Here is a 22,038-nt window from a genome sequence, read left to right as displayed (position 1 = left end):
ATATAGAACATACGAATATTTTACATCTACTGGTTCCTCTTTATCAACCCTGGCTGTTACTCCTTTAAAAACTGTAATTCATCAGGAGACATAAGAAACTGCAGATGCTGGAATCTGGAGTAACAAATATCTGCTGGAGGAAGTCAGCGGGTTGAGCAGCAACTTAGGGCAGGCAGAAAGGAATTGTTGATGTTTCAGATCATATCCCTCTCAGTTGGTGCTGGGTTTCGATCTGAAGTGTTGACAATTTCCTTTCTCCCTCAGATGCTGCTCTACCCACTGAGTTCCTCCAGCGGATTGTGTTTTGCCCTGAACCATCAGGCGTTATTTCCCCCATGCTGACTCAGCCTTGTTAGACTGCAACTTTTCAAGTATTGCATTACTTGTTTCATAATGGGTTCTAACATAGTTCAGATAAAATACATTATGCAAATCAACCTGTAATTACCTGCAGTCCTGGTGAAGTCTTGGGCTGAAACGATGCCTGTTCACTCCCCTCCATAGATGCTGCCTGACTTGTTGATTTCCTCCAGCATTTTGTACTTGTTGCTGTAATTACCTGCTTTTTGCTTCCTCTCCTTCAAGTATTGGCAATTTTCCAAGCCTCTAGTCTATGGAGTTTTTGGGGAATTACAATCACAATATTTTTAGCCCTCTTTTAGGATCTTGGAATGCAAGCCATCAGGCTGTGAAGACTCATCACTCTTTAACACACACAAAATGCTGGAAGAACTCAACGGGGCAGGTAGTATCTATAGAAAGGAATAAACTGTTGACGTTTTGTCTGAGACCCTTCATCAGAACTGGAAAGGAAGAGGGGAGTAGCCAGAATAAGAAGGTGCGGGAGGAGAAGGGGTACAAGCTAGAAGCTGATAGGTGAAGCCAGGTGGGGAGTGAAGTGAGAAGCTGGGATATGATAGGTGGAAAAGGTAAATGGCTGAAGAAGAATGAATCTGATTGGACAGGCAAATGGACCAAGGGAGAAAGGGAAGGAGCAGGGCACCAGAGGGGTATGATAGACAGTTGAGAGGAGGTAAGAGGGGAGCCAGAGTGAGGAAAGAAAGAAGAGGGAAGGGGAGGGGGGGAAATGACCATAGATTAGAGAAATCGATGTTCGTGCTTTCAGGTTGGAGGCTACCCAATTGGAATATGAGGCATTACTTCTCCAACCTGATAGTAGGCTCATTGTGGCAGGAGAGGGGCCATGGACCTGCATGTTGGAATGGGAATAGGGATTTGAATTAAAATGGTTGGACACCAGGAAATCATGGTTGTGTCAGATGGAACAGAAGTGCTTGACAATGCAGCCTTCAATCAACATTGGGTCTCATCAATGTAGAGAAGGTCACATTGGGAGCACTGGATGCAGTAAGCAACCTCAACAGTGTTGCCTCACCTGGAAGGATGGTGGCCTGAGGGATAGGTGAATGGGCAGGTATAGCAAATCTTCCACTTGTAGGGATAAATGCCCGGAAGAAGATTAGTGGGGTGGGAAAAATGGACAAAGAATCACAGGTGAGAGTGGTCCCTGCAGAAAGCAGATTGGGGGGGGGGGGGTGAGAGGAAGTAAAGGTGTCTTTGGTGGTCGAGTCTCATTGAAGATGCTGCAAGTTTCACAGGGTGAAGCTCCAGAGATGGGAGACAGATGGAGAAGGGGGAGAGATGTGTCAGAAATGGACCAAGTTAATTTAAGGGAAAGGTGGAAGTTGGAGGCAAAGTTGACAAAATCGACGAGCTCAGCATGGGTGCATGAATCAGCACCAATACAATCAGTAGTGTAGCACAGGAATACTTGGGAAGCATTATCAGAAAGGGCTGTTCTGTTTCACATAACCAACAAAAAGGTAGGCATAGCTGGGGCCTATGACTACAACTTGGGTTTGGAGTAAGTGGGAATAGCTGAAAGAGAAATAAATTGTTGAGCGTGAGGACCAGTTAAACCAAATGGAGGATGGTTGTGGTGGAGGAAAACTGTTAGATTGGCTCTCAAGAAAGAAGACAGCTTTAAAGCCTTCTTGATGAGAGATAGAAGTATGTAGGGACTGGATATCCTTGGTGAAAATGATAGTTTTCCTAATATTAATTCACTCATAATCCTATTTAAAGATTAGCTTTATTTGTCACATGTACATTGAAACATACAGTTTTTGCATCAACGACTAATATGATCAGAGATGTGCTGGGGACAGCCTGCCATGCAACTAGCACCAGTATAGCATGCCCACAACTCATTAACCCTAACAAAACATCTTAGGAATGTGGGAGGAAACACACAAAGTCAGGCATATAAGCTTCTCACAGACAGCGGCAGGAATTGAACCTCGATCTTACAGCTTATGTTACACTACCTGCTACTGTTCTGTGCCCTCTCCCCTGTATTTTTTTCCAAATGGGATATCTAAGGCTCAAAGGACATGAACTGCTTTGTCCCGGTCCCCCCTGTACACTTGTTTCCTCAGCACTAACGTGCACCCTGTCACTATCCAGGATATTTTGTAAGCTTATTAGACCCCAGGTTGACCTTTGGGCTTTGCAAATCTGATAATCAAATTTTTTGGTGTTACTCCAGAATACTTGCTGGTCCAGGCCAACAGAGCTGACACATCTGCTGCTGTTATACACAGGGGATGACACTGTGCTTTGATGAAGCACTCCAGAAAATGAGGATGTGAGAATCTTTAGTTCAACATGGGGAAAGTGAGAGAAGGGATTATGAAGCAATTTAGTGTTATAAAGGTTGCCTACTCTTCTTTCAAGTATGTGGACCAGCCTTAACTGCATTATATAGTAATATAAAACTGTACAGCACAGCCCTGGGCAATAATGTTGTGCCAGCCCTTTAACCTACTCCAAGATCAATCTAACTCAGGGATTCCCAACCACTTTTTATGCCTTGGACCCTAGGTTCAGTACCACTGAGCTAACCCTTCCCTCTCACATAGTCCTCCATTTTTCTTTCATCAGTGTATTGAAGAGCTCTTAAATGTCCCTCACATATCTGCAACACTTCCATCAAGTCACTTATCATTTTCTTTCGCTCCAAGTGGAATATTCCAAATGTAATCTAACCAGGGTTTTATAAAGCTGTAACATTACCTCGCAGCCTTTGAACTCAGTCCCCCAACTAATATAGGCCAGCACACTATATGCATTCTCAACAACCCAATTGACTTGCGCAGCATCTTTGAGGGATCTATGGGCATGGATTTCTAGATCCCTCTGTTCTTCCACACTGTTGAGAATCCTGCCCTTAACCCTGTATTCTGCCTTCAAGTTCAACCTTCCTAAGTGAATCACTTCACTTTTCCAGCCTGAACCCCATCTGCCACTTTTTAGCCCAGCTCTGCATCCTGTTGGAGTCCCACTGTAACCTACAACAACCTTTTACACTATTTACAGCACCACCATGCTTTGTCATCTGCAAACCTACTAACCCAGCCTTCCACTTCCTCATCCAAATCATTCATGAAAAAAAAATCACAAAGAGCAAGGGTCCCAGAACAGGTCACTGTTAGTCACCCACCTTGCAGCAAAACACACTCCATCTATAACCACCATGGGAAATATAACCACCATTCTTCCATGGGAAAGCCAAGTCTGAATTCACAAACCAAGTTTCCCTGGATCCTATTGCTCCTGACTTTCTGAATGAGCCTAACTTGGGGAACCTTATCAAATGCATTACCTAGGAAACTACAGTTGGTGGATGGTACAGAATTGGTGGTAGACAGAGAAATAGAATTTAAGACTGTGCTGTATTACTCTGACATGCACAGGGTTAAACAAGAGAATGCACATTAAGGAATGAGGGTAGCAGTATTCAAATTGAGCAAGGTAGAATGTGGGGCTCCTCAAGAAACAGTACTAGAAAAATGTATGTATATTAATAACCTAGGTGGGCAGTGAGTAATTTAGTCTAAAATTTTAAGGTTATACTGAACTAGGGCCATTGAGGGAGGAACCCTTAACCTCAAAACCTTTCCCAGAGAAAAGAAAGTGAATGGATAATAGAGGTAGTAACATTACATGGATGTCCCTTTAGAACAGAAATTTTTTTTAGCCAGAGGGTGGTGAATCTGTGAAATTCATTGCCACAGATGGCTGTGGAGGTCAAGTGATTGGTACATTTAAAGCAGAGGTTGATAGGTTTTTGATTAGTAAGGACATCAAAGGGTAGACAGAAGGTAGAAGAATAGGGTTGAGAGGTTAAATAAATCCACCATGATGGAATGGTGGAACAGATTTGATGGACTGAGTGGCCTAATTCTGTTCCTCTGTCTTATTACAATGAGTCTATTCAAGGGAGAAGAAGAAAAGCCCCTTTAGAAAATATGGGTGAATAAGCAGCAATTGATTTGCCATATTTAGCACCCAGTTGCTCCTACCATCTTAAGCAGCAATAAAGGACAACTTCAGGCTAATGAATAATCATGTAAAAATCTTTATACTGTACAAGTTCATCAGCTGTAAGTACACAGGTATTGAAATGTCATTCATCAGTCATTCACCATTTTAAACAGCACTTCTGTACAAAAGACAGCACAAAAATGAGTGCAACACTGAACAACTGGCCCTTGCAGCTTCAGTGTGTCCAATAATACTCTAGCCATTATAAATAAATAAAATTAATTTACAATCAAACATTCCTTCAATTTAAGATAGTTTGAGTTGACAGTTGATCCCAGAGGACCACTGATACAGTCTGATAATGTCAGTAGAAGCAGCAAGAGGTCAAATTCTTGCTATACTCCCTTGGTTAGCAGCAGTTGAAGGCAGAATGTCCTCTCATTTTGTGATTTCCACGGCAAGACGCCCTGACTCAGGCATAGAAAATGAGTTCGGGGATTTGGCCGCCTTGTACGCCTGTGCCGTTCGTGCTGTCAGACGAACACTGGAACTGAAACGTCACTTTGCCGCACTGCACCTCCGTCATCCCCTCCTGCCCGAAGTAGCTCAGCTCATTGCCATCCAGGATGGCACTGGCAGTATAGAAGGTGTCCTGCTCCACCTGCACAGGGTGCTCGAACCACACTGAAAACGTGATGCTGGAACCGTCTGAAATAAATTTGGTGAAGTTCTGAGCCAGGACCACCCCCTGTCGCTTCAGCTCGATCTTGACGCTATACTCTGCCTTGCCACAGCTCGAGCCGTATAGGCCCAGGCCAGCGATGAAGACACGCTTGTCCACTGCAAACTGAATGCTGTCGCAGCGGCCCCGGTACCGCCACTGGTTGCTGCGGTAGGCGGAGGACTGGAACCGGTGACAGCGCTGGGGGGCCAGCCCCTTCCTCTGTGCGGTGGAGAACTCCAGCTGGGGCTTGTTGACGGCCGTGTACCACAGGAAGATGTCGTGCGTCTGCTCCAGGGTGAGCAGATCGCACTGCGCGGCCCCATTGGCGAACTCCTCCAGCGACATTGTGGGGATGCGTACGATGTATAGGGCTTTTCCCAGCACACTCCTCTTGTTCCGGGCGCTTGGCGGCAAGCCCTGCCTCTTGCACTCCGCCTCGGCCCAATTGACGATGGCCTCAAACACCACCACCTCCTTGGCATTCAGTGTCTCTCGGGACAGGATGATCTCTAGCGTTTGCAGGTCAATCTCGCAGAAGCCCTCTGACCTCAGGGCCAGCTCCGCCTGGGCGTCTATCACCTCCCAGCACCGCTGGGTCAACTCGGGTTCCTCAAACAGCCTGCTCTGCGACAACAGGACACAGGCGTTCTTGGCCTCCAGGCTAGTCTCCAGGAAGTTGACGCAGGCCTTTGCTAGGTAAGGGACGATGTACTTCTTGGCAGCGTACAGGGTAGCCAGCACCGTATCTGCCTCCAAGTCAATCTCATCACTATACAAATACCTGTGGACAGGACCAGATACAAAGTGTAACAATTATCAACAAAACTTGTTTCACATGTTAAAGCTAATAAACCTCCACATTACAAATCATCTTAAAGATTTCAAAATGTAAAGATTAGCTTTGTCACATTCACATTGAAACACACAGTGAAACATTGCCTGCATTAATGACCAATACAGACAGAGGATGTGTTGGAGGCAGTCAGAATATGTCGCCATGCTTCCATCGTAGCATTACTTACTAACCCGAACCGAATGTCTCTGGAATGTGGAGGAAACGGGCGCCCAGAGGAAACCCATGTAGTTAGAGGGAGAACGTACAAACTCCACATGGACAGTGATGGGAATTGAAACCTGAAAGCATTGTGCTAACCACTACACTACTGTGCCATCCATTGTTAAATATTCTTGTTCCACCTGCAGAGACCCCACACACACGAAAAATTCTTAAGCTCACTTGATGGAAGTTTATAAAAGTTATGAGAGGCAGAGTCAGAATCTTTCTCTCCAGGGTGGGAATTTCAGAGACTAAAGGGTACAACTTCAAGATGATTGTGAGTGAAGTTTACCAGACCCAACATTCTATCTATTTATTTATTTTACACCGGAGCGGTGGATGTATGGAACATGCTATGGGGATGGTGGTGAAAGCAGATATAATAATGATGTCTGAGAGGCTTTTAGACAAATTTATGAACATGTACAATGTCGTACCAACCTTTTAAACCACTCTTAAGATCAGTCTTGCCCTTCCCTCCCATTTTCATTCATCTGAGCCTATCTAAGAGTCTCTTAAATGTCTCTAATGTATCTGCTTCTACCACCACCTCTGGCAGCACATTCCATGCACTCACCACTCTCTCTGTAAAAAAAAGTAAAATGTATTAACCATTTCTGGCCTGAAGGAAAAAAATCTCAGGCTGTCTGCTCCATCTATGCCTCTTATCATCTTACACATCTATCAAGTCTCCTTCTCATCCTCCTTGGTTACAAAGGGAAAAGCTCAACCTTTCCTCATTCAACATAATACACACAGCATCCTGCTCTATCTCCTCTCCAGGCAAAGAATGGATGGATATGGATCATGTGCAGGCAGACGAGGATCAGAATCAAGGTATTATCTCTAAATGCCATGAAATGTGTTGTTTTGCAGCAGCAATACAGTGCAAAGTGACTAAATTACAAAAAGTACAAAATAATGAAGATGGGATTAGTTTCATTTGGCACCAAGATCAGCATACACATGGTGGGCCGAAGGGCCTGTTCCTACACTCTACAGTTCTCCTTGTTGACCGTTCACCAGGAAGTTTGTCTAAAAGATTGATTACTGCCTCAGAATGGAGTGTAAATATTCCGCCCGCGGCGTTACACCTCCCCCCCCCGCCCAACACACACACACAGTCAACCTACGCAAATCTCCTTACTTTAGCAGAATAAGGAAAGCCGCGGGCTCCACGTCCGGAATTTGAATGTCGGATTGATTCTCAGCTAGTTCTCCATAAAACATAGCGTAGAAGACCGAACTGCCGACCGCCAAGATGTACTGGAAGACAAACAGCACAAGTTGAAAACAAAAGATCACAGCGCGGCACACGGATTATTAGCTCTTCCCAATACAGAACCTTACATGCATAGAACAGAACTCTCTAATTTAAAATTACTGTGAATGTAGTTTCTCCAAGAGGCGCTGCCGGTTTCAACCTAAATCAGTTATTGTGTGAGTAAAAAAATTGAATCCACGCCCCTTTTTACTCTCCTCTTAATGTCTTTTATTAACGTTGCTAAATGAGCAGAAGTGTTTTTATTTGAGCGGGAGCCCGTGTTTACGCACGCACACACACACACACCTTGTGAGCTGGCACTCTCTGTGATGCTCCCGGCGGCCCCACGATGAAATGCACGTCAGCCATCAGTTCGTTGTTGTACATCATGGCATTCCTGTGGCGAGTAAAGTGCAAAACAGGTTGTAAAAACAAAAAAACTTTAGCGGATGGTTCGATTTAGCAGGAAGGGCGGGGTGATTGCTGGTGGAAGAGGCGCTCACCTTTCCCGCAGGGTAGGGTAAAAGGACTGCCAGTTGGTGTTGTGGATGTGATTGTTGTTCAGTGGCTTCTGTTGACCCTGTCGAAGCAGTAGGCTCCTCTTGGAAGCGTTCACCGCGCTGTTGCCGCTGTGCTCGCTGTTCTGCTGGCTGTTACCGTGTTTCGACGGGTACAGTTCCGCAGCCATCTTCTTGCTCAGAGAAATAGTTACAATCTCATAGCAAGCTGGCAGCCTGCCGCTATCTTTTCTCACACTCTTGGACTTCTTCAGCGTTTCTACAGAAAGGGAGAAATGAGTCGTTAAACCAGACCGTCTCCCTTAATTCATACCCTCAAAAAATATATAATAAATGGGGAGGGAAACTTTGTTCATTTACTAACCCTGAATATATTTCACCAACAACATAAAGATCCTGGACTGCTTTAGTTTAATTTTCCACCAGTGGATGCGAGCCAGATTTGCAGTTAAAAGTTTATTTCACTCTCTCGAAGCAGATATAACGATTTCTTTTTAAAAAAAATCCGTCCTTCGCGTCCTCCGATTTAAATCCCAAAGAAAAAAATACAGCCCAGTAAATATCCAGGCGAGCTACTACTGCTGCGTACGCTTATAAAACGTTTCGTTTTTAAAAATCGTCAGATTTGTCTTTGTAAGATTTCGGTCACTTCTTGGGGCAAAAGTTGAAGGCATCTACATCTTAGACTAAGTAGGTTCTTGCTTTGCTGGGGCCAACTCTCAGCGAACGGCAAACAAACAGAAGGTATTTTGTTTAATCCCGATGCTGGCTGCAGTCTACAAACTATCCGATTTTGCTGGCTTCCCCCTTTTACTAACAGCAGGTGTTCACGTGATGCCGACCCAACCTAACCCAAACACCAAGCTCCAATAATCGAGGAGGAGGAAAGGCAGAGAGAAACGAGGGGGCGGTAATGAAATCTGAACCAGCTCAGATTGAGCGAGATATTAAAATACAAGCAAAGAAGGGGACGGACCAGAGAGATATTTGCATGTCAATCCAATCAACCCACCCACATGCACTCGCGCACGCGCGCACACAATTACAGAGTGATCCGACACATCAATATTTATAGATTAATTCCACCGGTTGTGTTAATTCAGTCTGGTTAAAACAGAATTTTTTTTAAAAAGTTGGTTTAGCAATCGAAACCTCACAAATTCGGTCGATTAATCAGTTTTTAAACAAAGTAGAGAGAAAACAAAAAAAAACAAATCCGACCGCCCCCAAGGATTTAACCTGCATTTCGCCTAATAAATTCAACCTTTTTTAAAGCAAAAAAAAAGCGAATTACTAACAGCAAGAGGAGGGACGGATTGCGGTGTACCGAACCCGCTCCGCCGTTCTCAGAGGCCACTGTTGCGCTGACTCCGTGAATCAGAACGCCATTTATTTGTCGATCCGCCGACCTAAGCTATTTCTCCGGCCGCTTCCGTACCTGGGCTGCCTTTAACTGAGCTCGGCAAGGCGAGAACAGACGGCCAAACTTTGGGTCCCGCGAAGCTCCCAGGAGCAGGAAACCATGATCAAGCTCGATCCTCCCACCCCTCTTCAAAACCAAGCGATTCAGGAATTGGAAATGACACAAGAGGAGGTGGTGGGGGGTTGGGCTTAAACAGTGTGTGTTATTTTCCCGAACGATTCCTGCCTGCAACGGCAGAGGGACCCCGAGATACCGAATAAACATCCGTGCCTTTGGCGGACGTGCGATTTAAGGGGCAATCTGTTATATTACATAGTGTTTCAGCTTTGTTGATCAAACACTGGGCAGCTTGATAGGGATTTATGTCAAGCAGCACCACAAAACGACCCAATAATGGCGACACCAGAAGCACAGAATATACTTGGGATGGTTCTGACAGTGCGCTGGAGGACTGGAGCGTAAAGAGAAGGAGGGAGATTTGATAGAGATATACACAATTATGAGGGATATAGATAGGTTAAATGTAAGCAGGCTTTTTCCACTGAGAGCAACAGACACAAAATGCTGGAGGAACTCAGCAGGCCAGGCAGCATCCATGGAAAATAGTAAGCAGTCGATGTTTTGGGCTGAGACCCTTCTAGAGGATTTTTTTCTCTTTTCCACAGATGCTGCCTTTCTCCAGCATCTGCAGATTTTCTCGTGTGTTTTCCCACTGAGATTGAGTGAACTAGAACTAGAAGTCATGGGTTAAGGTTGAAAGGTGAAATGTTTAAGGGGATCATGAGGGGGAGATTTTCACTCCGAGGGTGGTGCGAATGAGCTGCCTGCGCAAGTGGTAGATGAGGATTCAATTTCAATGTTGAAGAGAAGTTTGGATAAGTACATAGGTGGGAGGGGTATAGAGGGCTATGGTCTGGGTGCTGGTGGGTGGGACTAGGCAAAAAGCAGTTTGACATTGACTAGATGGGCTGAAGGGCCTGTTTCTGTGCTATAGTGCTCTGTGACTGACTGGGTTTGCTGGTGATGAGATATACATGAGGAATAAACCTCCCTGGTCTACCTGTAGTTGGTGCATCTGCCTCTTATTGCACCCTGTCCTTGTGGAGACAAGTCCCATCTTCACATGATGGCCGTCTTCTGATGTGTGTGTCACTGCAAGTGTGGGAAATGGGATGGGCTCTGGTATGATGTGGCAGCTCAAAACTGAGCCCTGGGGACCCACAGAGAAGTCCATCACATCAGTATGTAACCTCATGGCCTGTCACATCCCTCATCCTACCACTGTTGTCAAAGGATTTAGGTTTAGATGTATTTATCACATGTTCTTGGATATGAGCAGTATGACCAAAGAAAAAAAATGTGTGGAGTTGCTTTGGCACTTTAGTGCAAAAGTGTTTACTAGGTGCCTCAAAAATCAAACTTACAAATTTGAGGTAAAAAGAAAGCTGCCAACATTTACAAAAAGATATCTACTAGAAAACACAATAATAGCTCCTTACTATTTTTACCCAGTGTGAACTCCTGGCAGCCCTCATCTCTTGCTCACTCTTAAGTTTTAAGAATAAAGTGGATAGATACATGGATGGGAGAGGTCTGGAGAGTTATGGACTGGGTGCAGGTCAATGGGACTAGCAGAATAAAGTTTCGGCACAGACTAGAAGGGCCGAATGGCCTGTTTTCTGTGCTGCAGTGGTCTATGGTTCTATGGTTCTATGGTTCCTACCAAGAGTGATGATCCCTATTTATTCAGCACTAGGACAAATCATCTTTAATTACCAACATGAATTAGAATATGATGCACCCCACAATGTAGTTACAATCATATTACACAATAAACAGAAGTATCTATCTTAAATACAATCTATAGCAAAATGACAAGGCAATGTTTGGGTGTGTATACGTGCATGTGTGTAAGGAGTACATTTTCCAAGTGCTCTCCATCACACATGCATCAAAGCATACAGTGAAATGCGTCATTTATGTTAATAACCAACACAACCTAAACCTGTGCTGGGGCTGTCTGCAAGTGTTGCCACATATTCCGGCAGCAACGTAGCATGTCCATAATGTTCAGCAGAACAACACAATCGGCAACAAAACAACAACAGCAAAACAAGCTCCTTTCACACCTTCCTTCCCACGCACAGACAGGCTGGCTTAGAGTCCTTAGCTCTGAACTCTCAGACATGTAGAGATCGAACCTCCAACTACCAGACCCACTGGCGCAGTGGCATTGACCATTGAACCTTAATTTCCAGACTCGCCAACTTTGGTCTAATATCGAAGGGCTTCGTCCTTCAGTATCAACACCAGGACTCACAGCTAACAGTACTGAGAACTGCAGACTTGCACAGTCTCTGACCCCAGGATCTTGGGGGGGGGGGGCGCGCAGGGTTGCCTTGGCCTAAACTTGCAGGCGTTGGGCCTCCAACTCCTGGACATGCAGATCCAGGGACTTAGAGCACCTTAAGGAGTGCAGAAAGACATGATAGAAGCATGAGGTCTGCGTAAGAAAGGACGAGGTACAATGCTAGTGAAGCTGCTAGATGGTGTACATGCTCAATAGCAAAAATAACATGCTGGGGATCGTGATCTCGTGCAGTGGGTCAGATCGAATCTCCACAGTCCTATCACGCCTGGTGATGAATGGCAGTGGACATTTAATGGAAGGAGAAGATTAAAGAGATTTGCTTTATTTGTCACATGTACAGTGAAATGCAATGTCCAACACAACCAAGGAAATGCTGGGGGCAGCTAGCAAATGTTGCCAATATAGCATGCCCTCAACTTACTAACCCTAACCCATGTGTCATTGAAATGTGGGAGGAAACTGGAGCACCCGAAGGAAACCCATGTGTTAATAGGAAGAATCTGAATCAGAATCTAGTGCTCTAATAGAGTTATGCTAACTGCTATACTGCTATGCCAAGGCTCCTAAGAGCATCCCTGCCCTCTGTCATTCTTACCTTAGACATCACTGGAGGAGTTGATCTGCAGCTCTTTCATCAATGGGCTTCCCTTCTATCACAAGAACAGCAGTCAAAGTTCTAGCTGATATTGTCATAATATTGCATTCCATTTGCGACTCCCAAACCAGTAGATCCCGGCCACCATGAAGGGCAAGGGCAGTAAGGGGATCGTGTTGGGCAAGAAGGGTTTGTTTCTGTGCTTTATCTCTAAATAAAATAAAACTCTGGATGGCCAGAAAGAAGTAAGATAACTAACATCATAACCCACTGAGTTCCTCCTGTGTTTTTTTTGCTTCGGGCATGTTATTGTCATATTTAACAGCAGGTTCCAGAAACACACACTTATTTTTCAAGCTCTTCTTGGATGGACAAACTCAAAGTTCAAAGTAAAATTTATTGTCAGAGTACATACATGTCACTACATACAACCCTGCGACTCTTTTTCCTGAGAATCAAAAGAACAATAACTGGAAACAGGATCTATGAACAACAAGCTGTGCAAATGCAAATATAAATAATTAGTAATAAATAATGAGAACCTGAAATAACAAGGTAAAGAGTCCTTATAGTGAGATCCTTGGTTGTGGGAACATCAGAAATAGAATGAGTGTAATTACCTTCTTTCGTTCAAGACCCTGATGGTTGAGGGGTAGTAACTGTTCTTGAATCAGGTGGTGCGAATCCTGAAGTTCTTGTACCTTCTCCCTGATGGCAGGAAGAAGTGAAGCTCGTGGGCTGGGTGTTTAGGATCTTTGATGATAAAAGCTGTTTTTCTACGACAACATTTTATATATATGTTCTCAATGGTTGGGAGGGTTTTACCCATGATGTATTGGGCCAAATCCACTACCTTTTGTTGGATTTTCTGTTCAGTGCAGCCAGTCAATGCGCTTTCCACCACCATCTATAGAAGTTTGTTAAGGTTTTTGGTGACATGCCAAATCTCCACAGACTCCTAAGGAAGTAGAGGCACTGTTTCCTTGCAATTACATTTATATGAAGGGTCTAGGACAGGTCCTCTGAGATAGTGAAAGATTCAAGGATGTGCTAAAAACCTTCTTGATAAATTAATTTCCTGACTGACTTCTGGGAATTCCTAGCTCATGACCACTTAAGGTGGAGAAGGAACATTTAGTTCTTAAGAATCATTAGTTCACATTTCAGGCACGCAAAAGCCTACTGTAAACAGCAGATTAAACACTCCCTCTCTGAACACCTACTTGCTCATCCTGTCTGAGACATTATGTAAATTGGTAAATTGGTTTATTGTTGTCACATACTGAGATACAGAGGAAATCTTCTCGCATACTGTTTATACAGATCATTGAGGTCGTACAAGGGAGTGCAGAATAAACTTACAGTTACAGAGAAAGTACAGTGCAGGCAGTCAAGGTGCAAGGTCATAACAAGGTAGATTGTGAGGTCAAGAGTCAACCTTGTACTAGGAGACTATTCAATAGTCTTATAATAGCTGGGTAGAAGCTGTCTTTGAGCCTGGGGCTACATGCTTTCAGACATTTAATTTAAATAAAATAATTAAATCCTTAGGGAGAGAAAAGATTAAATATGAAGGTAAGCTAGGCAATAATATGAAGGAGGATACCATAAGTGTTTTCAGACACCTAAAGAGTAAAAGAAAGGTGAGAGTGGATATTGAACTGCTGGAAAATGATGCTGTAGAGGTGGTAATGGGGAACAAAGAAATGGCAGATGAACATAAGAAGTATTTTGTATCAGTCCTCACTGTGGAAGACACCAGCAATATGCCAGATAGTCAAGAGTGTCAAGGAGCAGGAGTGAGTGTAGCTGCTGTTACTAAGGGGAAGATGCTTAGAAAGCTGAAAGGTCTGAAAGTAGATAACTCATGTGGACCAGATGGATTACACCACAGGGCTCTGAAAGAGGTAGTTGAAGAGGTTGTGGAGCCATTAGGCATTAGGTCTTTCAAGAATCACTAGATTCTGGAATGGTTCCAGAGGAAAACAGCAAATGTCACTCCGTTATTTAAGAAGGGAGGGAGGCAAAAGAAAGGAAATTACAGGCCAATGAGCCTGACTTTAGTGATTGAGAAGGTGTTGGAGCCCATTAATAAGGATGTACTTTGGAGTCACATGATAAAATAGGCCAAAGTCAGCGTGGTTCCAAAGAGAAATCTTGCCTGACAAATCTGCTGGAATCCTTTGAGGAAATAACAGACAAATGAGAGTCAGTGCATGTTGTTTAATTGGATTTTCAGAAGGCTGCTAAACAAGATGAGAACTCATGGTATTATAGGAAAGATAATACCATGGATAGTAGATTGGCTGACTGGTAGGAGGCAAAGAGTGTGTATAAAGGGGGCCTTTTCTGGTTGGCAGCTGGTGACTCATGATGTTCCACAGGGATTGGTGTTGGGACTGATTCTTTTCATGTTATAATTTGAATGATGGAATTGATGGCTTTGTGGCTAAGTTTGTGGATGATACAAACTTAAAGGGCTGGTATTGTTGAGAAAGCAGGGAGTCTACAGAAGGACTTAGACAGATTAGAAGAATGGGCAAAGATGTGGGAGATGGAATACAGTGTGGGGTCATGCAATTTGGTAAAAGGATAAATACATAGACTATTCTTTAAACTGGAAAAAAATCAAAAATCAGAAGTGCAAAGTGTGTTTGATGGCTCTGGGTCTGTACTCACTGCAGTTTGGAAGAATGAAGCAACACACGCAAAATGCTGGAGGAACTCAGCAGGCCATGCCAGAAGAATGAAGGAGGATTTCAGTGAAACCTATTGACCATTGAAAGACCCAGATAGAGTGGATTTGGAGAGGATGTTTCATTTAGTGGGGAGTCTAGATCCAGTGGGCACAGACTCAGAATAGAAGGATGTCCCTTTAGAACAGAGATGAGGAGGAATTTCTTCAGCCAGAGGATAGTGAATCTAGAATTCATTACCACAGACAGTTGTGGAGGCCAAGTCATTAACTATATTAAAAGTGAAAGTTTATAGGTGCTTGATTAGTAAGGGTGCCAAGGTTATGGGGAGAAGGCAGGAGAATGGGATTGAGAGGCAAATTAAATCAGCCATGATGGAGTGGCAGCTGAATTGTCGAATGGCCTGATGCTGCTCCTATGTCTTATGGTCTTATTAGCCTTATTTGTCATGTGTACTTCAAAACGTGAATGGCAAGGCAAACTTGATGGGCCGAGTGGCCTGATTCTGCTCCTATGTCTTCTGGTATTGTGGAAACATACAGTGAGATGCATCAACGGCCAACACAGTCCAAGGATGTGCTGGGAACAGGCCACAAGTGTCACCATGCTTCTGACGGCAACATAGCATGCCCACAGCTCACTAACCCTAACCCATACGTCTTTGAAATGTGCGAGGAAACTGGAGTACCTGGAGGAAACCAACGTGGTCACGAGGACAGTGTACAAACTCCTTAAAGACAGTGGCAGGAATTGACCCGCGATTGGTGATCGCTGATGCTTTAAAGCATTACACCAACCACTACACTGCTGTACCATGTTGGGGAAGGGTAGAAGAGAAAATGTTCAGGGTGGGTGTGGTCTTTGATTTTGCAGGCTGCTGTACTGAGGTCATCGTGTCCTTTTGGTGGAAGAACGTGCAATTCTCACATCAATCTCAAGGGTTACCTCATCAGAATCAGGTTTACTGTCACCAGCCTATGTCATGAAATTTGTTAACTTCGCATTTTTCTACGATAAGTATAGAAAACAATAAAGAAATGAAATGCAGTAAATATATATGTATATTAAATAGCTAAATTAAAAACAGTAGTACAAAAACAGAAATAATAAAGAAAAAGTGAGGTAGTGTTCATGGGTCTAATGTCCATTTAGAAATGGGATGGCAGTGGAAAGAAGCTGTTCCTGAATCACTGAGTTTGTGCCTTCAGGCTTCGGTACCTACTTCCCGACGCTAACAGTGAGAAGAGAGAATGTCCTGGGTGACGGGGGTCCTTAGTAATAGAGGCATCACTCCTTGATAATGTCTTTGATACTATGGAGTCTAGAACCAAGGTGGAGCTGACTAATTTTACAACTTTCTGTAGCTTCTTTCAGTCTTGTGCAGTATAGACCCCCCGCCCCCCACATCAGCCTGTGATGCAATCTGTCAACATGCTCTCCATGGTACATCTGTAGAAGTTTTTGAGTGTTTTAGGTAACAAACCAAATATCGTCAAACTCCTATTGAAATATATTTCCCAGAGGTTCAAAAGAGGTGGCCATGAAGATAAAATTAGTTAAAATTCTTTATTAAGGGGGATCTTCTTCATTCGAAGGGTAGTGTGAGTATGGAAAGAGCTGCCAGTGAAGTGGTGGATGTGGGTTTGGTAGTAACATTTAAGTCAAGTTTGGATAAGTACATGGATGGGAAGAGAGTGAAGGGCTGTGGTCCAGGTGTGGGTTGAGGGAACTAGACAGACTAACTGTTTGGTACAGAGTAGTGGACCAGAGGGCCTTTTTCTGTGCTAAGGGCCCCATGACTCTTAAGGAGGCATTCATTCCAAAACTCTCTGGCTTCTGGAATGGTTTCTATAGAAGGTGCCAAGTGTGACCACACTATATAAAAGAGACAAAGATACAGTGGGAGTGGACTTAACACCTATTACCCTGACGTAGGTGTTTGGGAAATCGTGAAATCTACAAAAGAGGAAACCTCTTGGCAAGCAATAATATGATTGAGAGTTATCATGCGTTTACAGTATGAAACCAAAATCATACTTAACTCATTGGTGTTCTTTGTGGATGTATCCAGTAGAGTACCAGATACTCTATGGGGAGGGTTTAAACTAATTTGGCAGAGGGATGGGAAGCTGACTGATGGGGCTAAGGAAGGGGGAATGGAGGCAGTGTATAGTGAGACTGTCAGGACGGAACAGGCAGATGATAGGGCAACATTGCAGTCAGTAGGATGAGTTGCAGTGTAGCAGGGGGACAAAATTGAAATGGGTAGCAAATACAGGACTGAAGGTGTTATACTTCAGTGCATGCAGTACACAGAATGAAGTAGATGATTTTGGTACAGTTAGAGATTGGCGGATATGACATGGGCATCACTGAGTCACGGCTGAAAGAAGATTATAGTTGGGAGCTGAACATCCAAGGATATACATTGTATTGAAAGAACAGGCAGGCAGGCAGGCTGAGGGGGTGGTGTGGCACTGTTAGTAAAAAATAAAATCAGGTTCTGAGAAAGAGGTGACATAGGAATCGGAAAATGTAGAATTGCTGTGAGTAAAGTTAAGGAATAGTAAGGGTAAAAGACTCTTTTGGGAGTTATATAAAGGCCTCTGAACAGTAGCCAGGGTGTGAGCTACAAATTACAACGAAAAATAGAAAATGCATGTCAAAAGGACAATGGGGGATTTGAATGTGCAGGTAGATTGGGAAAGTCAGATCGGTGTGGATTTGAATCACAAGAGAGTGAATTTGTAAAATGCCTTCAAGTTAGTTTTTTAGGGGCCGGCTGGTGGCACAATGACATCAGTGTCGGACTCTGGAACGGAGGTTCCCGGGTTCAAACCCAGCCGGGTCCGCTCCCGAGTACGCTTTCCATCCGTGCCGGGCTGAGTGTCGTGATCGCAACTCGACTTTGTAAAATAAAGGGAAAAATACTGTGAAATGTCTGTGTGAGGAGTGGCGTACTACACAGTCTCTCTCTCTCTGCACCTTGTAAAGGCTTGAAAAAGACATCGTCCAGCCAACATCGCACACGCCAAAAAAAGTTAGTTTTTTAGGGCAGCTTCTGGTTGACACTACTAGGGAAAAGGCAATTCTGCATTGGGTGTTATGTAATGAACCAGACTTAATTAAGGTAAAGGAACCCTTCGGAGGCAGTGATTATAATATGATAGAATTCACCCTGCAATTTGAAAGGGAGAAACTAAAGTGAAATGTATCAGTATTACAGTGGATTAAAGGAAATTGCAGAGGAATGAGAGAGGAGCTGACCAAAGTTGAGTGGAAGGGGACACTAGCAAGGATGATGGCAGAACAGCGATGGCTGGAGCTTCTGGGGGCAATTTAGAAGCTGCAGGATAGGTACATCCCAAAGAAGAAGTATTCTTAAGGCAGGATGATGCACACGTGGCTGACAATGGTAGTCAAAACCAACATAAAAGCAAAAGAGAGGGCATATAATAAAGCAAAAATTAGTGGGAAATTATTGGATTTGAGAAGCTTTTAAAAACCAAAAGAAGGCAACTAAAAAAGCCATAAGGAGTGAAAAGATGAAATATGAAAGTAAGCTAGCCAATAATATCAAAGAGGATACCTAATTTTTTTTCAGATGTATAAAGAATAAAAGAAAGGCAAGAGTAGATATCAGACCACTGGAAAATGTAGTTGGGCTAATATATTCATGTAATTTAAGAAAAGGGATATGAAGAACTATAGTTCAGGTACAGGTCAATGGGACTAAGCAGAATAATAGTTTGGCATGGTGTAAATGGACCAAAAGGCCTATTTCTGTGCTACAGTGCTCTATGACTCCTTGATAAATATTAATAGAACAAGTTATGGTCAGATTGGCAGCTTTGGGGAGTGGAGTACTGAAGGGATTGATGTTTGGGCCCCAATTCTTCACAATCTATAGCTGAGATACCAAATGTAGTATTTCCAACCCTTACACCTGGGTGACCCATCCCTCATATACCGTAAATTCTGTCCCTCTCTAATTTTCTTTCTTCCACATATCTGCTGTTTACTGTGGTGTTGCCATAAATTCACAGTCACCAGCGGCCAACAAAAGGCCTATCTTCTGTCCATGCTAGTATCTTTCCTGTAGTACCAAGGGCTCTTACTGTTTTTAGCAGCCTCATATGCAAGGTCATGTCAAATCCTTCCGAAACTCCCAAGTAAACAGCATCTACTGATTCTTCGTCTATACTGTCTGTTATTTCCTTGAAGAATTCCAAAAGATTTGTCAGAGAAGATTTCCCCTTAAGGAAACTATACTGACTTTGGCCTTGCAGTGCCTTGATCATGATAGTTTAAATCCAAGTTAGTGAATGTGTGGAGCCTGTTAACTGCTGCTGAACCTGTCTTCATCTGATGGCTTTTGGGTAGTCTGGATGCTGAGGATGGTCCTTGATGAAGGATCTTGGCCAGGGACATTGACTCTTTATTCCTCTCCTTAGCTGCTGCCTGACCTGCTGAGTTCCTCCAGCATTTTGTGTGTGATGCTCTGGAATTCCAGCATCTGCAGAATATCTGTGTTTATATTGATGATTGTCATTATTATTTCCCCAAACTTTTCCAGCTGAGACCCTGGCCAATCTCACTGTAGCCCTGAGACAATAACTGGATATGGACAGCAGGGTGGGGTAAATTTTCCACCATACAGATACCATGAACCCAGTGAAACTAAAGGGGTATTATTATGGAGATAACTACTGGGAATTGTGAATGCTCTTAAGATAAATAGCAGCCTACTGTTCTTTAATTAGCCCCATTATTAGTACAATAATTCTATTTTTGAGCCTCCTAAACCACATTAGAGGAACAGATGCATTCAGGTTAAAAGGCATAAGGATCTCCACTGTGCTATTTTCTCAAGTAATGTGGTCAAAAAAAATTAGAAGTGATTAAAGAAATTAGCTTTATATGTTATATATACATTGAGTCATTGAAGCATACAGTGAAATGTGTCTTTTGTGTCAACAACCAACATAGTTTGAGGATGTCCTGGTGGGGGGAGCAGCTTGCAAGTGTTGCCACACTTCTGGTCCCAAGATAGCATGCCCACAACTCTCTAACCCTAAGCTGTACATTTTTGTAATGTGAGAGGAAACTGGAACACCCAGGGAAAGCCCAGTTGATCATGGGGAGACCAACGCCTTACTGACTGCAGTGGGAATTAAACCCTGATCAGTTATCATTGGCGCTGTAAAGCATTGTGCTAACTGCTATGTTATGTGCTGCCCTTTTTCTTTCAAAGGCATGAGGGTCTCCACTATGCTCTTTTATTTAGAAATGTGGTCATAATTAATTAAAAAGAAGAAATATAAATGCCTTTATTTTTATTCTATCTTCACTACAGGCACTCTAAAGTTTATTTTAAATGTAGTGACTGATGATTGCAGTAGCCTTCTATTCCATGGCAAGTTTCCACAGTTAGCAATACTACAAGCCAACAGATTATGTTGTTTGAGTTCGGCCAGTAGTAAATGTCAACCACTGCATCAGAAGGGCTCCTACCATGTTCACCTTTAACATTTGATCAGCCTAATGTCCACCTATATTGTAGCATCCTGTGAGTTATCTGTAATCAGCAGAATAGGGTTTGGCGATGAGACATCTTGGCAATCCAGTTAACAACCTCGCAAAGAGGTATCATGTATATTCAGACTGATCTCTGACATTTCTCTCCACTATGTCCAGCTACGTTGATCCCAGGCACTGTGGTGTGTATTTTATCTGGCCGTTCTTCCCTCATGTGAGCTCACTAGTACTTCTCCCTCAGTCGGGGAAGAGGCTGGGAATTCTTCAGTTTTTCATGTTACCCTTGGACTAATATGTGCGTACACTTGCAAGTTTGAAAGACTGTAAGACCACAAGACAGAGGAGCAGAATTAGCCCATTCAACCCGTCAAGTCTGTTCTGCTATTCATTCATAACTGATTTATTTTCCCTCTCATCCCCATTTCCCTGCATTCTCCGCATAACCTTTAATGCCCTTACTAAGCAAGAACCTATGAACCTCCACTTTAAATATATCCAGTGTCTTGGCCATGGCAACGAATACCACAGATTCACAACCTGCAACTCAGAATCAGAATCACATTTAATATTACCGGCGTATGTCATGAAATTTGTTAACTTAGCGGCAGCAGAAATTCCTCCTCATCTTTGCTCCAAAGGGATGAACTTCTATTCTGAGACCCTCTAGTCCTAGATTCTCCCACTATTGGAAACATGCTGTTTACGTCCACTCTCTCTAGGCCTTTCAATATTCATTTCTTCCCTCACTGAACATGGAATCTGAGCCCAGTTTGATCTGTGTGACTCTGCCATCAAACAAAGGGTGTATTTTTTTGTATATTAGAGATTCTATTGACACGTATTGACTCATTAGCGCTTCAGCTTCTTGAAATTCTACTCATGTCAAGGATCTTTTGTGAGCTTTTGATTCTTGACTTATTCCAACACGTTAATGAATTTAGTTTCACCTTGATCGTGGAGAGCATGCATCGAGAGGAGAGAGGAGACAGTAATGTTAGCTTTTCAATGTCTATTAATTACGCACTTGTTTTAAATGCAGATTAACTCCCTTGCTAGTTTCTCAGAATCACACTGTTACCATCAGAGGTGAAATCCTGCCCAGCAACTGCTAGCTCTTATAACCATGTAAATTATTCCTTTTTCCCTGTGATAGTTATTGACATAATATCCAGTTTTTTTCCCTGTGCTTTGTTATCCTCATGACCTAATCTTTTTACCTGAACAGTTTACCTCTTACTTGTTAGGAACCTTGTGCTTGCTTCTGTCCTGAGTCTCAGAATGAGAATCATGTTCATTGTTACTGATGTAAGTAGTGAAATTTTTTATTTTGCGGCAGCAATATAGATTGAAGATACAATTAGCTTTAATTGTCACATGTACAATGAAATATACAGTGAAATGTGTTGCTTGTGTCAATGACCAACAGTACGAGAATGGTGGGGGCAGCCTGCAAGTGTTGGTCATTGACTCGAATATCGCATTTCACTGTATATTTTGATTATATA

General features: G+C 43.2%; 2 protein-coding genes across 5 annotated transcripts in view; one reads left to right on the top strand and one right to left on the bottom strand.

The window, feature by feature from the left end:
* Nucleotides 1-22,038, top strand: part of brf1b (BRF1 RNA polymerase III transcription initiation factor subunit b) — a 459,400-nt gene that overhangs the window by 233,760 nt on the left and 203,602 nt on the right. The window lies entirely within an intron of this gene.
* On the bottom strand, nucleotides 2,083-9,502 carry btbd6b (BTB (POZ) domain containing 6b). Of its 3 annotated transcripts, none has more exons than XM_063045479.1 (5): nucleotides 9,349-9,502; nucleotides 7,896-8,169; nucleotides 7,699-7,789; nucleotides 7,276-7,394; nucleotides 2,083-5,852 (listed from the first exon to the last, which is right to left on the bottom strand). In XM_063045479.1, exons 2-5 carry the CDS (start codon nucleotides 8,078-8,080, stop codon nucleotides 4,820-4,822), a joined length of 1,428 nt encoding a protein of 475 aa, XP_062901549.1. In that variant the 5' UTR covers nucleotides 8,081-8,169; nucleotides 9,349-9,502; the 3' UTR covers nucleotides 2,083-4,819. The 3 variants fall into 3 exon arrangements, with proteins under 3 accessions (XP_062901549.1, XP_062901558.1, XP_062901542.1); XM_063045488.1 differs by lacking the exon at nucleotides 9,349-9,502 and adding an exon at nucleotides 9,209-9,348; XM_063045472.1 differs by lacking the exon at nucleotides 9,349-9,502 and adding an exon at nucleotides 8,275-8,714 and having other exon boundaries at nucleotides 2,084-5,852.

Source organism: Mobula hypostoma, chromosome 1 (assembly GCF_963921235.1).
Source record: "Mobula hypostoma chromosome 1, sMobHyp1.1, whole genome shotgun sequence".
Classification (NCBI taxonomy): Eukaryota; Metazoa; Chordata; class Chondrichthyes; order Myliobatiformes; family Myliobatidae; genus Mobula; species Mobula hypostoma.
Note: the sequence above shows the minus strand (reverse complement) of the source record. Positions and strands in the feature narration are given on the sequence as shown.